General features: G+C 46.6%; 1 protein-coding gene across 1 annotated transcript in view; it reads right to left on the bottom strand.

Annotated features, from left to right (window-relative positions):
• The window catches only part of ATXN7 (ataxin 7), a 371238-nt gene that overhangs the window by 91278 nt on the left and 262989 nt on the right, over positions 1-16971 (bottom strand). Inside the window, exons 7-8 of the mRNA XM_078661542.1 lie at positions 1136-1401; positions 300-498 (exon numbers count right to left, since the gene is read on the bottom strand). Coding sequence (XP_078517668.1) covers positions 300-498; positions 1136-1401 — 465 coding nt within the window. The remainder of the gene's footprint in view (positions 1-299; positions 499-1135; positions 1402-16971) is intronic.

Raw genomic sequence — 16971 nt, 5'->3', positions numbered from 1 at the left:
CGCACTGTAGTCCAGGGGAGGAGTCACCTATCTCGTGATACTTCGAAGACTCTTCCAGGACAACAAGGTGCAATCATCCGGACCCAACACTAGGCAGCGATCTATGCTAAGATATGAATTCAGCAGCCCACATGCCTCGAATGGGTATATATACAGCCCAGGACGCGCTGCGTGTAAAGTCTTACAGTTTTTGTAATCTTAAAATCTCACCTCTCAGGAAGTTCAAAAGATTTGGAGTACTGAATCTGACAGAATACAAAAGTGCTAAAACTAGAAGTAACATTTAATGGTGAACTTACAGCTGCAGGTCGAGGGTGATGACCTGAATAATGACAGTCCAGTTTTTCAGCAAGTTCTTCTTTTTCATCACCTTCCCCGTCATCACTAGATAGCCGAGAGGCTGGATCAACTGCAGGCACAACAGGGTGTGGCGATTCATGGACAGATGGCGAGTCGCTGGGAGGGTTTCCGCTGTGCTGCACTGGGTTCCCTGTAGGCCTAAAGGATCAAACGTACTTGCATTTTAAGCAAAAATGACCATGTCCTGAAAGTGTCCCAGGACGGAGTTCCTGATTAAGAAACCTCTACTTAAATGATCAAATCTACATTGCACAAATCTAACTAGAAATAGCTTATTCATGTGAGGTTCCTGGAAATATAGCTATGCTACGTTAAGATGAGTATTTAAATACAATACGTACAAACAAAACAACCCCAAAATTAACCCGAACACAAAGATCAATACAGGTTTTTTAAACTTTAGACCAATGTACCATTACACTGGCTAGCAAAGAGGTTATTCTTTGAGAGATATCACAGGTTAGATTAATATTTCACAATGATTCACGTTAACTAGTAAAGAGTATTTTCTTAGCACTCCATCTTTTTTAGCTCTCTATTGGCGACATTATTCCCCAATGCTCATAATAGATTTACCTGCCTTCGACAACACAGTACTTACTGATTATTGAAAATGAACGCTACATTCACGTCACGCAACAGCATCTCTAGTACCTCCACATACTAATTAGAACGCCAAATGTGTAACCCATAAATTCAAACATCTAACAGTGGTATTTTATTCAAAATTACGTTCTGAGTAAAAGTAGTATTATGTTTTGTAGCTTTTCCTTACCTTGGAAGACTGGGGTTGACGGGTTTGGGTTTACAAGGTAATGAATGCTTAGAGTCTGACGAAGTAGCTCCATGAGAATTTTGGTGCAGTTCCTGCGAAGTTTTAGAAGGCGAGGGATGTGGTTCCCTGAGAGCCGGCATCGGAGGAGGATGTTCAGAGTTGCGAAGCAACTCCCTTTCCCTGGTATTGCTTTTGTGCTCAGCCAACAACACATCAAATCGTTTTCGTCGACCCTGAACAGCCCTCCGGTAACTTAAGGAATGTGTCTGGAAACAGAGAAGACTAAAATTATTATTATTTTTTAAACAAGTCACATTGGGGAATCAGAGCGCAAAATGTGCCAACTTCACTTTGTAGAAAGTAATTTTAACAGGAAATTTTTAGTGTTTTTTGTAGACCTCCAAAACTATCCATCATTCATGATGCTATTCAGCTAGACCAACATCAACATACCGACAACCCTCTGCTACTGCAAGTAGAACCAAATTCTACCAACGTTAATATAAATCTGAACACAAGTTCAGACACAAAAAGGTCAATGGTTTCCACTAGTATCAAAGGACCATGGAATCAAATGCATTCCTTAGCATCTCAGTGGGTATAGAAAAGAACAGCTCTAACTATAACAATGATGGAATAAAATTACCCTAGAAATGGAATCATGAAAAGAAAACAGACATCTATTCACTAATTTACCACTGATAGTGGAAGTGCCATCTTTTGGCCTTAATGTCATGATAGAAAGTGACATCGTATGAACTTTGATGCAGAATGTTACTAGGAAGTGATAACATGACCTTCACCCTGATGACCTCACAAATGACATTGCTGATGTTTCACAACAACTGTATGACTATTATAACACAACACAGGTAAATGTCTATTTTAGATACTACCATATTAGGGTGCTGACATGATATGCCAGAGGGGCATTACTTGTTTTTCTTTGTAGCCTGTGCTGTGCTCCACTACTTTTTGGCTAGTTTTGCCCTAGAGAAACATCACCTACACACATTACATGAACACTTATTTCACAAACTACGATAATTTATTAAGGGTATACTAAAACATTAAATGTAATGATGCATCATAGTGAGGTGTACAAAAAAAGGATTAAAATAAATAGTTTTATTCACATGTATTGATAGAGGCCACACGTTGAATGCTTGCTATGTTACTGGCTTAAATTATTCCTTATTGTTAATAAACTTTGATTTATGATTATTTTCTCTATCACTCATGATGTAAAGAAAGGAGATGAAGGTGTTATTCAAACTTTTAAAAGTATTTACAATAATGAAATGTAGAACAACTTGTTTAAAAATGTGTGCTTTTTATTTCATTTAGTTAATCTAATCAGAAAAGAGAAAGTTGCAATGCTTATTTATTTGACAAAAGGGGAATGCCCTAGCTCTAGTAGAAACTGCAGAAAGTAAACTGTGCTCACTAAGATATTGGTTTACCTTTTGTTCTAGCAGGGGCAGCTAGTTGAAAGTGGGGAGTTGTAATATTGGACCTGAATTGCAGCGAGCAAGCCAAGAGACCGACCTCTTAATGAGGGTTTGGAGTGGAGGGGTAGCCCTCCAGAGAAAATGTTTTAACAAATAGGAGTCATCAATTAGTGCATTTTACAAAACTATTTAAACATAAATGTGCACACAAAAGAAGCAATAGACTGAATTGGCACGCATTAAAAATTCAAGTTTTTCCAAGGTGCCCGACCAATGAAACCTGATGCTTGCTTTTTGCAGTGAGGCAAGTATTTGACACATCTTTACAAGTGTCTCTAGAAAGACTTTTTAAAGCTGTTTCTTCCCACAGGTTACATTGTTAAATATTATATCGTAGAGTGAACATTACCAGCGCCATCTTGTCCCATTTCAGACCTTTTGCGAACACGTAAGCGGCAGCCATTTTAGAACCTATGGCCACTCTCGCAACATTGCCGATCGCTTGCACGTCTCCCCGGCCTTGCGATCATCCCCCGCGCACTGGCAACCCCCAAGCATCTGTCGAAACCATAAAACAGCCTCAGCGCGACCCAGCCCCGGAGCCACATCCCGTGCGGAACCCACATACCCTTTCATCTCTTTCACACAGACGGGCTTCTGATAACCCCCTTCCCCTGTGCCCGATTGTCCAAGCTGATCCCAGGCCCTCACCTAGCCCTGCGGATGCGGTTTATTGCCCCCTACAGTAGAAACTCACCCCTCTTCAAAGAGGGCCGAGATTAATCGATGTCTTCACACCATCAGATCCGACCGATCACACATATTCCTGTTCCCAGCGGAATGTCCAGCTGCGCGATAGCCATCATGCTGAGATCGGGGTGGGGACTTCTACTGTAGAGATGTGTGGGAACGGGCCTGGAGCGGGGATTTCGGGGATGTCTTTCCGTACATCAAAGCATTGCCAAGAATGTGTTGTATGTAATAAAGCTATAAACCTGTGTATAAGAGGCCAGGCCTCAGAGATGCAACTCGAGGAGATACCCTCTTGTCTGATTTGACGTGTTCTGCTCCGGAGCGAATTAAACTCTGTTTCCCGCATTCCAGTTTCCAGCGTCTGCCTCTTTATTTGATAATCGTCGAAGTGGTTTAGAGGGGATTAACGCCAAAACAGTGATGAGAAAGGTTACCAGGAATAGCTGTTTTTCCACAAATTGGCGACCCAAACGTGGGGCTCATCAGCGACACGTGGATCCAGTGGGAGAGGTCCTGACGACAGAGTGAACGACTGCAACGATCGGGAAGAGCTCCCGCCTGATAGACCCTCGTCTGGCGGCCGATCATCCGAACTTTGCTGGTTCCGAACAGACCTCTCTCTCTCTCGAGTGATCTATGGTCCTGACTGGGGACCCTCAGGAGCGCCGGGGCACTAACGAAGAATAGAGGACGACCGGGCGCTGGAAGTGGAAGACGAGAAAACTGTCCATACGGTCCGGGTAAGGTCGTGCAGCACGACTCTGTTTGTTTGATTGTTTGAAAATACTAGTTAATATTTATTGATTGAATCACTTAACCTCGGTTGTTAAGCGACATTGGTTCTTCTTGAGACATTCTCTGTCTACAAACGGTGAAGAATAGGAATATTCTCTCTCCCTTTGTGAATAGTGAAGGATAGGTAGCGCGGACTTTTTGTCCATATCAGTAAGGGCTGATAATACGCCGCGCCTATCTTCTCCCCACTGATTGTTTGGTTCTATTGGTTCTCTTGAGATATTCCCTGTTTGCAAATAACGAAGAATAGGAATATTCTGTCTAGTCTTTGCAAATAGAGAAGGATAGGTAGTGCGGACCTTTGTCCACCATTGTTTGTAGTATTTTTGACCGCTATACGTCATGCCTATCTTCTCCCCATTGATTGGTAGTTGGTTCAGCCCGGACCGTTTATTAGAGGTAGATCATCCAGCTCCACTGGAGGGAACCCCTAATAAGGACATGTTTACAAAGTATGGATTAGTCGCCGTAGCCTACAGCAAGCTATGGCATAAAAAAACCAAGAAAGATCGAGAAAGTCAGTGGCCACTGATGGGATCTTTTGATATAAATAAAATAGAAGCACTAGAAACAGCCCTTCTTAAACAGAAAACCACGCCAACCATGCTCGACAGTCTCGGCATGTGGCGGAAAGAAGCAATGCAGCGTAAAAAGAGAGACGAAGCGAAGGTAGAAAAAGAAATGCGAAAAGCAGCCCACCTGGCTGGTCAAAGACTAGAAGAAGAGATGAAGGAAAGAGAGAAAATAAAGAAAGAACAGGAGTCTGAAACATCGGGACAATGCCCCGTTAGAACACCCTCCGCACTTTACCCTGAGCTACCACCGAAGCAAAAGGCGAACGATGATTTACTCCTAGGTCCCCCAAACATCTATATGCCCCCTCCATATGCTCCCTCCCATCCTATAGCTCAGCACCAACAACTTCCGACCCCTAATGAAGGTAGTACCAGGGCCTCAGTACCCACGGCCTCCGCGCCGACCGAGCCTCTCGTACTAAACCCCACATCAACTGAAGCTTCAAACCAGTATGAAACTGTAGGGAAGGAAATTACGAGAGCAAGCCGCATGAACAGCCATGAACGAGCGGGCATTGACAAAATTGTGAAAACGCTAATAGACCGAAAAGAGACGGAACAATATATTTCAGATATATGTGACACCTATACTAGCAGCCATAAACGACACTTTATTGTACGATTTTGCTACCATACCCTCACAGCCTATGAGGAGAGACATCAGGATAAGGGACCTGAACGCCTTGCGAACTTGTATCGAAAGGTAGATGTAGGAGATGAGAGCGAGTGTGACGTGACAGAACTCTTCTCGCGTACGCTAGAAGTCTTCCGCCATCTCACTGAACAAAGACCGATAGCTAACAACACGACTCCTGTAGTGACCGAACCCCCGGTAGGAAGAGTTGATACCGTGATGCCGATAAAGGAGGCCGCCCCCTACTGGGCCCCCCCACGAGGTCAGGGAACTCATGACGACATTAACCATCAGGACGCAAAGGGAAGGGTAGTTTATAACTGGGTATACCAACCCTGGGATCGACAGAACATCCTGACATTCTGAAAAACCTTACCGAACTTACGAAAGAACCCCACAGCCTTTTATACAGAACTAGGTACGGCCCTAGGTTCCACAATCATGACTTTAGCGGATATCGACTTGTTTTTCGGGTTATGTCTACCAGCTGATGTGTGGAATCAATCCGGAAAGTCGACCACCTTAAGCTGTTCGGACATACCTGGAAACAACTTGATGACAGATAGGCAACGAGATCCCGGACAGAAACCCTTAAAGGCTATTTTAGAACTCCCCGACAAAATTGTTCAAAAACTAAAGACACTGATCCCTGAGAAAATGGTAGACTGGTCAACTGTAACGGCTTGCCGACAGAAACCCCAAGAAGATGTCTCCGAATACTTTTCTCGATTCGAGACGGTGTTTTCTGACTACAGTGGTCAGGACATGACCACTGCAACCGGACATCACCGGTTTGTCCAGAATTACGTTAAAGGTCTGTTACAGGAAGTCTCGCAGAAATTGCAGACTAGCGAGAGTAGTTGGGCAGCCTCCAAAACCGCGGCTATCCTTCAGATGGCCCAGTACTACGAGCATCAAAATAATGAAAATGACAGGGCATCCGAAAAGAAGAAGAAAGACCTAAAAGAGAGAGTTATGATTGCACAGTTGCAGGGATTGAAGATAGGAAGGGAATCCTACAAAGGAAACTACCAACCCGCCTCCTAGAGATAACGCATCCACATCCTATGCTGGACGAAGGGATTTGACCGAGAACCAATGTGCGTTTTGTAAAGGGATCGGACATTGGAAATTCCAGTGCCCGATTCTGTTAGAAATGATCAAAAATAAGGAGACGAGGGACTCCACGAACAATCCGAGAAATAGAGGACGTGGGAGAGGGCACACGAATGACAATAACAACGACAGGCCTGGTAAAACGAACACATTTGACCGTCCCCGACAGAATCAGTGCCAACAGTCTGATCACGACAACACGTACGACTTTGCATAGGACTGCCAAAGGCAAGGGAGGGATCCAGTCTAGCTCTATGTTGACCAGCAAGGCCCTTATGTCACCGCTAAGGTCCTAGGCACGAAGTCTCCATTTTTGGTAGACACAGGAGCAACACGTAGTGCTTTATCCAAACGACTGATTCCAAGGGCACCCTTGTCTGGCTCACATGTAACATCGATAGGTTTTGATGGAAGCCCTCCACTAATCCCTTGTCCACACCAATCCCTTTTGCTTTAGAAAACCACGCTACTGACATGACATTCCTGCTGTCCTCCAACACCCCCGACGCCATTATGGGTCTTGACTTATTGAAGCATTTCCGAGCCACCATTAGATGTTCACCGGACGGAGTCCAAGTCATCTTGTACGACAATCCCAACCAGCTCAGACTTTGTCCCACACGACACATGCTCTCTGTGACGGACGCCGACATATCATTGCTTGACACCCTACTCCTGTACTTATGGGCAAAGACCGACTCAGACGTAGGACGAATGATGATTGACCCCGTGCACATAACTGTACGACAGGACGCAACGCTCCCAACACTCCCACAATATAGGATATCTCCCGAAGGCGAGAAGGCACTGGTAAAGATTGTTCAATCCTTAGTAGATGCAGGAGTGGTAGAGGAGGTGGTCAGCAACGTTTGTAACCGCCCTATCCTGCTGATCATCAAGAAACAAGGAGAGGGGGATGAAAAAGCGTACCGCTTCATCATCGACCTCCGAGAGGTTAACAAGGTAGTCGTGCCACAATACCCTGTGGTCTCCGACATCACCACCATCCTGACCCTGATCCCGTCCACTGCCACCACTATCACTGTCATTGACCTCAAGAATGCCTTCTTCTCCATCCCCATCCACCCTGACAGCCGCTACCTTTTCGGATTTAACCTAAAATCCCGCTCGTATAGATTTTGTCGAGCACCCCAAGGCTACACCGAAAGTCCCAGCATCTATAGCCAAGCCCTCAAGAGACAGCTAGACACAGTACAGTTGCCAGATGGAGTGGTGTTAATCCAATACGTAGATGATATCCTCTTAGCAGCCGACACCACTCCCATTGCAGCCACGGCCACCATCCAGCTCCTACACTTCCTTGCAGAGAATGGTCACAAGGTTTCCAAAAAGAAATTGCAGTTTTGTCAACCCCAAGTGACATACCTAGGCCACCTTTTGTCCAAAGAAGGGAGGAAACTTACGCCCGACAGAATTAAGACCATTTTGGAAACTCCCGTCCCTAAAACCCAGAAGCAAGTCCGCTCCCTGGTAGGCCTCACCTCCTTCTGTCGACAGTGGTTGCCAAACTTCAGCCTCATTGTCAAGCCATTACTTTCCCTCCTAGCCAAAGATGTCCCCTTCCCACTCCCTTGGACCACCGAATGCCAAGCATCGTTCAAAGAATTACGAGATGCCCTCTGCTCAGCTCCTGTCTTAGGAACCCCAGACTATTCCAAGCCTTTTTCCCTTTATACTCACGAAAGGGAGGGATGCGCTTTGTCTGTCCTGACACAATCCATCAGCTCCAAGCAACGCCCTTGCGCCTACTTCTCTGCCACTCTTGACCCTGCAGCCAGAGGTTTGCCTGCCTGCCTTCGAGCCGTAGCTGCCGCTGCGGTCTCCATCCGACAGAGTGAAGGAATTGTACTCTCTAATTCCCTCACCGTGCTGGTACCCCATTCTGTTGATACCCTCCTGAACCAGACCAAAACCCAACATCTGACTAGCGCACGACTGACTGGGTACGAACTGACTTTACTGGCACCCCACATAACTCTGAAAAGATGCACCACTCTGAATCCAGCAACCCTATTACCCTTGCCCGAGAATGACCCCAACATCGCTCCCCTCCATGACTGTGTGACCCTCACTGACGAACAGACCAGGAGCAGGGTATCTCCGAGATACTGCTTTCCCAGAACCTGACGGTGAACTGTGGGTGGACGGCTCATGCATTAAACTCCCTGACTGTACCACTTCCGCTGCATACGCCGTAACCACAGCCCGAACTGTTGTCGAGACAGCTCGCATCACACAACGATCCGCACAAGCAGCAGAACTGATTGCCCTTACACGAGCATGCATCCTAGCAGCAGGGACGACCGCTAACATATACACAGACAGCCAGTATGCCTTCGGGGTGGTTCATCACTTTGGGCTCCTTTGGAAGGAGAGGGGATTCCTGACCTCACATGGCACACCGATCTTACATGGAGACCCAGTCTCTGCCCTGACCGAAGCAGTCCTCCTCCCCCAAACAGCTAGCGGTAATCAAGTGCCAGGCACACAAGAAAGTCACGGACATCATAGGACAAGGGAATGCACTAGCCGACATCACTGCACGAATGACAGCTGAGAATAGGTCGACTACCCGCATGTACGTAACCCGGTCTCAAGGAGAGAAATGGAAAGACGCCAGAGAGACCATAAGAGACATTCAAGCGACTAGCACACCACAGGAACTGACTGAATGGGCACGGGTGGGACTAAAAAGATGATGAAGGCTGCTGGCGAACGAAAGACACTGACAAATGGTTGCAGTTGAGCTTATATATGTTACCCAATTCCTATCTGATCCCCATACTGACCATGGCACATTCCCCTGCACACATAGGATCCGCCCCCATGACTGAACTTGTCTCTAAAGTTTGGCAGAACGACAAAATAGCTGACGCAGCAAAACGCCTGGTTCAACAATGCATGATATGCCTGCAACACAACCCGGGGAAAGGGGCTGTAGTACCCCGGGGAGGGTTTGGGGTCCCCGACTACCCCTTCGAAGTCCTCCAAATGGACTACATTCAGCTAGAAAGGTGCCATGGTCTAAAATACATGCTGGTTATTGTGTGTGCGTTCAGCAAATGGGTGGAAGCCTACCCCACTCGAGACAACACCGCCATCACCACTGTATCATCACCCAAAGTATTCGTTTGATGAATTAATTGAATTTTCTCTCCTAAGAAAGATAGTGACTGCACTGTGTATTTGAGATGGTTCACAAGATTTTAAACTTTCCTGAGTCTTTGGTTATTTATATTGAATAGAGAACAAGTTAGCTTATGTCATTTTCACCATCAACTAGTTCAACTAATGGTCCATCGACCAGAGGAAAGAAATGTTTGATCCGTGAAAGGTTAGTTAGGAGTATTGAATAACTAATCTTGAAAACTGTGAAGAAAAATTATAAACTTTGATTCCAGCGGTTTACTCAAATTGTGGTTGTGTGTTTATGGACCCAGGTGAGTATGTGGTAGTGAAGTATTTATTGTTGGTGGTACGCCACTGGATCAGTACCTAACTACTCCTCTCAATAAATCCACATTGATGCCAGTATGAGATTTATTGTACCATGTACTCAGAGGGTACCTCAAAGGAGCCCCCTGCAAACCTACCAACTATGGTGTGGTTTCTGACTGGCTATAGGCAGCCAGCCACAGCCAGACATGCTTCTGGACACTTGGTGGAGAGCCCCTGCTCTCTGGGACCAGCAACAATGCCCATCCTGGGCAGAGGTGTGTCACCTCCTGCCCTAAAAAGGGCCTAAACTTCCAGCTCCTGGTCCTTTTTATTACAGCAAAGATTAATAAAGAATATGCTAGATTCCTGTAAGCATCTGTTTGTAGTCGGCCTGTAAATTCACATGCTCTGGATACTCCAGCCATCTATTGTTGGGCTCAGGCGTTTAAAGTTGCTTTGTGTTCGAAGAAGTCTGAGTCACAAGGTAACCCGTGACTCCTCCCTTAGTTGGCAATGCTCACGGGCACCAACTCCATTCATTCTTTTACGCAAAACAGTAGACTGCAAGTATGGAGTGGTGAATAATGAGGAATATGGTGATGACACAAACTGTGTGTAAGATAAAGTAACAGTTAATGTTACAGAAAAAATGCAAATAGACTGACTACAGGATTGTCTGTGGGGATCGGGTGGGGGATTAGAGGGATAGAAACCTGTATCACTACAGGCTACAAACCAAACACATGCTTACAGGGTAACATTCTGTTTGTAGCATGTGTAGGTGGGGGTACACATGCTTTGTGTAGTCTAAAGAATATAAGAGGTGGCTAGTTAGCAGATGGTGCAGTTGTCTGCAACGGAGTTCTTAAGATTGTTTGTCCACCTGTAACTTGCTCATAGACAACATTATCAACACAGTAATGCTTAGTAGATGTGTGCTGCGTGGGCCATGTAGCTGCTTTAGTGATGTCAGTTATAGGAATATTTCTTACGAAAGCCTTAGATGCCCCTTTTGCCTAGTAGAGGTTATCCAAGGGGAACAGGGAGATACCTTCAGGCTTTAAGGCAGTAAGTTTGGATACACTTAACTGTCAATTTAGCTATGCAGGAATTTTGATATTGGAAAAAGTGAAAGAGCAGTTGATACTTACGAAAACATTGAGTTTCCACAATAGAATACATTAGAGCCCTTTTGACATCTAGGCTATTAAAGTCCCTCTTGGCTACGGAGTCTGGGTGAGAAAAAAACGAAAGGAGACCACCTTTGGTAGAAAGTTGGGATTTGTTTGAAGGACTTACCTTTCAGCACAAATGAAAGCTTCGTGAAGGGTAAGAGCCTGCAGCTTATGTATACATCTGAAGGAAGTAATAGCTATTAGGAAAGCTACCTTCCAAGAGAGATATTGCACAGGACAGGAATGCATTAGCTCAAATGGAGGACCCAAGATTCGAGTGAGTACTATATTTATCGGGGTAGATGGAAACCTTGGTGGAACAACCTTTTGAGGTGATCCATGAAGGTGTTAATAATTAGGATCCTGCCGTTGCTTTCTTACCACATATGGAAAGAGTGGAAGAGGAAAAAAAGCGTAGGCAAATTTCCCTGACCAGTTCAACCCCAGTAAACTCTGGGAGCAGAAACCTGGAGGCTAAGCTTTAGCATTTTGCGTTTCCATGTGTGGCGAAGCGATCTGTTTGCAAGTGCCCCCACCATTGAAATTAGAACTAGTGGGTGAAGTTCCCACTTGTGGACTTGTTGAGGCATCCAGCTAGGCAGGTCCGCAAAGTCTCCAATCTCTTGACGGGTACCCCGTTAGGAGGAGTATGCAATGGTGAATCCCTCAGTCAAATCTTCAGTGCCAGTGATGACAGCTGATGCCAGTGATGACAGCTGATGCAAGTGAGTGCAGCTTTGTTTCTGCAGATAACACATGGCAGTCATATTGTCTGTTTTTTTTAAACACTGCCTTGCCCCGAATGCTCTGGGGATAAAAAAGGCTTTGAGGGATAGGTGACCGGCATGAAGCTCGAGGTAACGGATGTGGAACCCCTGTTGCTGGGGCTACCATAGACCCTGAATTGTCATGTTGTGAAGATGTGCCTCCCAGCCTGGGAGTGAGGCATATGTGATGTTAGTCATTTGTAGAATAGGGTCTGTAAAGGCCCTCCACTGCAGCAGACTGGTGATGGTCTGCCACTGCAGACAGCAAGCATTGTTCAATGTCAACACTAACACAAGATCCTGTAGACAATCCTTTGCTTGTTAATATTGGGTTGAGAGGCACTCCTACAATGGGCACATGTGCAGTCTGGCATAGGGAACTGTCGCAATGAAAAGCCATTATTCCTATGACAGACATAACCATCCTGACTGGAAGATTACAACATGGCACAAAAAAAAGGCAGTAGCTTAAGAGAAAATAGTACTACTTCAGTGTTAAGGTGAGCTTTGGCAGTGACTACATTGAGAACAGACCCTAGAAATAGTTGAATCTGCAGGGATTGAAGGGGACGACTTGTTGGATTTTATTGTAAATCATAAACTGAAGGAAGGACAGGACAGCTTGAGTGTGCTAAACAATGCAACCTGCCCGTGCTCTTGATCAGCCAATCGTCTAAGTAGGGAAAGATGTGTGTACACCCTCCTGAGGTGGGTGGCTACTACCACTACTCATTTCAAAAACACAAATTCAAAGATTGTATTGACCTCAAAGGGAAGCACATTGATCTGGTAGTGTTGTCCACTTACCATGAAACAAAGCTGAATGGATGGGAATGTGAAAGTAGGTGTCCTTTAGAGTTAGTGCAGTCAAGAAGTTGCCTTGTAGCAGCAGGGGGACAACATCCTGTAGCACGGTCATTTGAAAATGTTCCAAAAGGATGTATTTGCCAGAGGTCAAGGATTAATCGGAGCTCCATCCTTTTTGGAAATTTGAAAGCAAAGAAAGTAAACCCCTTTGACCTAGTGTTGTAAGGGCCCAGGCTCTATGATCCCTTTACGTAGGAAAGGGTGTACTTCTTCTTGAAGGAAGCAGAGGTGTTCTTGCGCTTTAGAGGTGTGCACAGAGTGAAATATTTTGGGAGGCTGACAGAAGCTCTGAACAAACATCCATTCTGATGATGGCTAGAACCAAACAATTTGAGACGATTTCTTTCCAAAGGGTGAGAAGAACAAGTTACTTACCTTCGGTAACGATATATCTGTAAGAAACATAGGTTAGGTATAGATTACTTATCTTAGAATTACCCCCAGGCATCAGACTGGATCTGGAAAGTTTTTTCGTCAGCAGTACCTCTGCGCGTTGGAAGGTGGTGTCGGTCGGCTCCGCGTCTGTCATTGGTGTCGTGTTGCCGGGATGACATTGCGATAGCTACTTAGACGCCGCTCTCACGTGCTGAAGTCAGTTCTTTCTTTTTGCGCCCCAGTCAGCGCAGATCCGGAGAGAGAGGTACCTCCAGTCACTTTTTGACTGAACCTTTTTAGCGACTTTTGTCAATGTCTTTTTTTAGTCCTACGACTCCTGGTGCACGTAGGGATGCCCGGCTTCAAGGCTTGCGGATCCTGTTCTCGACTGATGTCGGTTACGGATCCGCACCGCGTGTGCCTTTTTTGCCAGGAGTGCGACCACGACCCTAAGTCATGCTACAACTGCCGGTCCATGGCTCCAAAGGCTTTGCGGAAGCGGTCCCGAAAGCTTCTTGAGCGCCGTCAGTCGGTTCCACGCCATTCGAGGTTGCGAGGGAGGTCGAGGGACTGGCCGCAGAGACATCACCACTCAACTTCTAAGTCTTCGCACTCTGGGTCAGGTAAGTTGAAGCACAAGAAGAAGTCGAAGAAGCATCATCGTTCTTAGACTACTCCGTCAGTCGGCTGATGCGACAAGGGATGTGGACCTTACCCCTCCCGCGGCTCCACGTGCGGAGCCCGTAGGGTCGGCTCCGAGCTTTCCTCCCTTCCTGGGACCCAGAGCGACTCCTACCCAGCTTTGCGCTTTCTACGAAGTGATGCATGCCATCTTACGGCAGCCCGAATCCACCAGCGCGCATTCGGGCCCCACAGACTAGGTTGGGGGACCTAGGCCTTTGACAACGGCCTTGGCGCTGCAGGCCCCCCTTGGATCGAGGTTGACCTTATTACACTGGTGCCGCTTTTCTCCGGCTCCGCTACTGCATTCGTCGCCGGTCATGCCCCCGGCCAGCGTCGACCCCTGCCTCCATCCCGATGTGAACCCAGGCCGGCATCGTCCGGCGCCAAGAGGTGTTTTGTACCCCTATTCACTCCTGGGGTCCCTTTTAGGCCAGTTTGGCACCCAGAGTATGAGGACTGGGAGGGGTCAGGTGACCATCATACTGACCAGTTGGACAGTGAACAGGACTGGAGAGAGGAACTGGGGGATGCCAGTGGTCTGGACACCTTGGCATGTTGTCTTCTCCTACCGTGGCTACGGAGGAGGGGGAGTCGTATGCAGTGGTGTTGCATAGGACGTCCGAGGCTCTCAACCTCGAGCTCCTACAGTGGCGGTCAGGACTAACCTCCTGACAGAGGTGCTTCAACTGCAAGCGAGCTCTTCTGACCCCCTGCTACCGTTTAATGAACCCCTTTCCGACGACCTTTTGGGCATCTGGTCCAGGCCGTGAGGGCGGCGTCTAAGTAGCTATCGCAGCGTCATCCCGGCGACACAATGCCAACGACTGACGCAGAGCCGACCGACACCACCTTCCGACGCGCAAAGGTACTGCTGACAAAAAAAATTTCCAGATCCAGTCTGGCGCCTGGGGGTAATTCTAAGGTAAGGAATCTATAACTAGCTGTTTTTTTCAGATACCTCTGTAACCTCCCCCATGCAGCTGATGTGTTATTAGAGTGCTGTGATAAGTCAATGCTTGGAGATAAAGGCCCCTTTGGTAAGCGAACCCCGGTCCCTGCCCTTGTGGGAGGTTGTACCCCAATATGTTTCTTTTGGATAGCCCCAACGCCTTGCTGATGGTACGACTACTGCAGTCATTGGAATTACTGCAGATGTTATGGGGAACGGACTTTTGCAGCACACCTGTACTGCTGCTTACGAAAGTTGGATGGTATTTGAAGGGCGTTTTCTGTATTTTTTTTTTTTATGCTAACATTTGATCAACCTGTGGTCCGAAGAAGTGCTCACCATCAAAATGTAAATTAATGAGGTGGTGTTGTACTTTTGACTTAAAATTGGATACAGAGCCACAAATGTCTTCATAGAATTACAGAGGTGTTAACTTTAATAGCTGCTGTATCCGCAACATCAACATACACCAAATGTTGGCACTTGAAATGATTTTGCCTTTGGCAACAATGTCCTCCCTGTCTTCCTAAAGTACTCTGGAAGGTGTTGTAGCAAACCCATCTCATCCCACTATGATATCGGTTCATGGAATAAGCGATCTGCTATTGTGTGGTGGACCACACTGCTTCCCTTTTTCCTGCACCAAAAATTCTCTTGTTCTCTTTATCTTAGAGTATGGGGGTCACCCTCTGTGGCCTGTGAAGCAGCACATTTATGGGCAGTGTGCACCATTGGAGAGCACGGAGGAATGTAATAGTTGATATAAAAATTGGGTCTGATGGAAAAAGGTTGTACTTTTTCTCCACTCTTGGACTTGAAGGTGCCGGTGGCAGCCTTAAGCAGTGGAAGGAATTGCTTGGAGTGTGCAGACAGTGTTCCTATGAAGAAGGCCTGCTCCTCGGGGAGGGTGAGCAGGACCCAGGTCCTGAAAGGCTGTTTGAAGGTGTCTGTGGCAGACTTGAGCATTGGAGGGAATCGCATAGAGCGTTCGAACTGTGAAAGCGCTTCTACAAGGAGTACTGCAACTCGGGGATGGTATGTATATATGCTTTGTGGTATGATGCAGTTTGCTGTACTACCCAATGGTATATAACGGTAATCTGGTACTGACGTCGTAAGTGGGATTAGCTCTGTGTGTATATTTGCTGGATGATCTACATTGTAAACCGTCCACGGGTCTTTGTAGGCAGAGGAGAAAATTGTGGCTCGTAATCAATGGAAGGGGTGAGGGTGGTATATGGTCTGTAGCTGCCTGTAACCGAGTAGGATTGTGAAGATCCCGCTGGGGAATGTGAAGGGAGTGATCGCGAATAGGTAGAGGCAGATATTGTGGATGTGGTGTAAAAGACGAAGTTGTGTGGTTGTGCTCCTGAGCCTCTTTGGTTGGGGAGGAGGCTCTGAAGGAGTGTCTGGGCATGCTCCTGCTCGAAAGTTAGCCTCCTCTTCTTTAGAAAAGGCTCAGAGGCCTTTGTGTTTCTGGAGGTGATTTTTACTGTTTGCGGATGAATGAAAATGCACTTCTGTCTTTCATCCATCTCTTCTTGCAGTCTATCTAGGACTGGTATTTGGAACTATCAGGGCCAGTGGAAGACTGTCTATACCTCAATGGCATTTTCAGAGGCCATTTTTGGGGCTGGTGTTGGCTTCGGTGTAAAAGGTTGTACCAGTGCTGATGGGTGCTTTCAACTTTGGGAAGTGTGCTAGTTTTTGGGCGCTGGAAGGTTATTGGGACTCCCGGCTCTCAGATGAGTCTGGTTTCAGCTTGGATGCCTTACTCAGGCGCTGACCAGAGCGTGGCGCGCTGGAGAGACCTTGATTATGGCACAGTCTTGAAACCTGGCCAGGAAATTTGGCCCTTCAAGGGGCGGTGCTCTGCCTTGATGTGCAGTCTCTTATGAGGCTCAACGTTTCGGTCCAGCTGCACTTCAGCACCTCGGCATGCACTCATTCGAAAGACTGTAAAGGTGGAAAGTGCTCCTTCTTCCTCCTCCTCCTCTTTTGGCTTGGATTCACTGAAGTAGATGATCTCTGGGCTGAACTCTTGTGCAGGCAATTCTTCATCACCCTCCTCTTCTTCCTCAATGCGGAGTGGGTTAACATTGCTGAAGATATCCGGTATCTGTGGATTGCTGCTGCTTTTCTTGCAGCGAAAAGATAAACAGTAGGTGTACTCTGTGTCTTTGCAGTATAGAGAAAAACACAAATAACACCCCCAGTGCAGATCAGTCGAGGGGAA

The sequence above is a fragment of the Lissotriton helveticus genome, chromosome 9 (genome assembly GCF_964261635.1).
Source record: "Lissotriton helveticus chromosome 9, aLisHel1.1, whole genome shotgun sequence".
Classification (NCBI taxonomy): domain Eukaryota; kingdom Metazoa; phylum Chordata; class Amphibia; order Caudata; family Salamandridae; genus Lissotriton; species Lissotriton helveticus.
The sequence above is the reverse complement of the archived record's forward strand: the minus strand, read 5'-3'. Positions and strand labels throughout refer to the sequence as shown.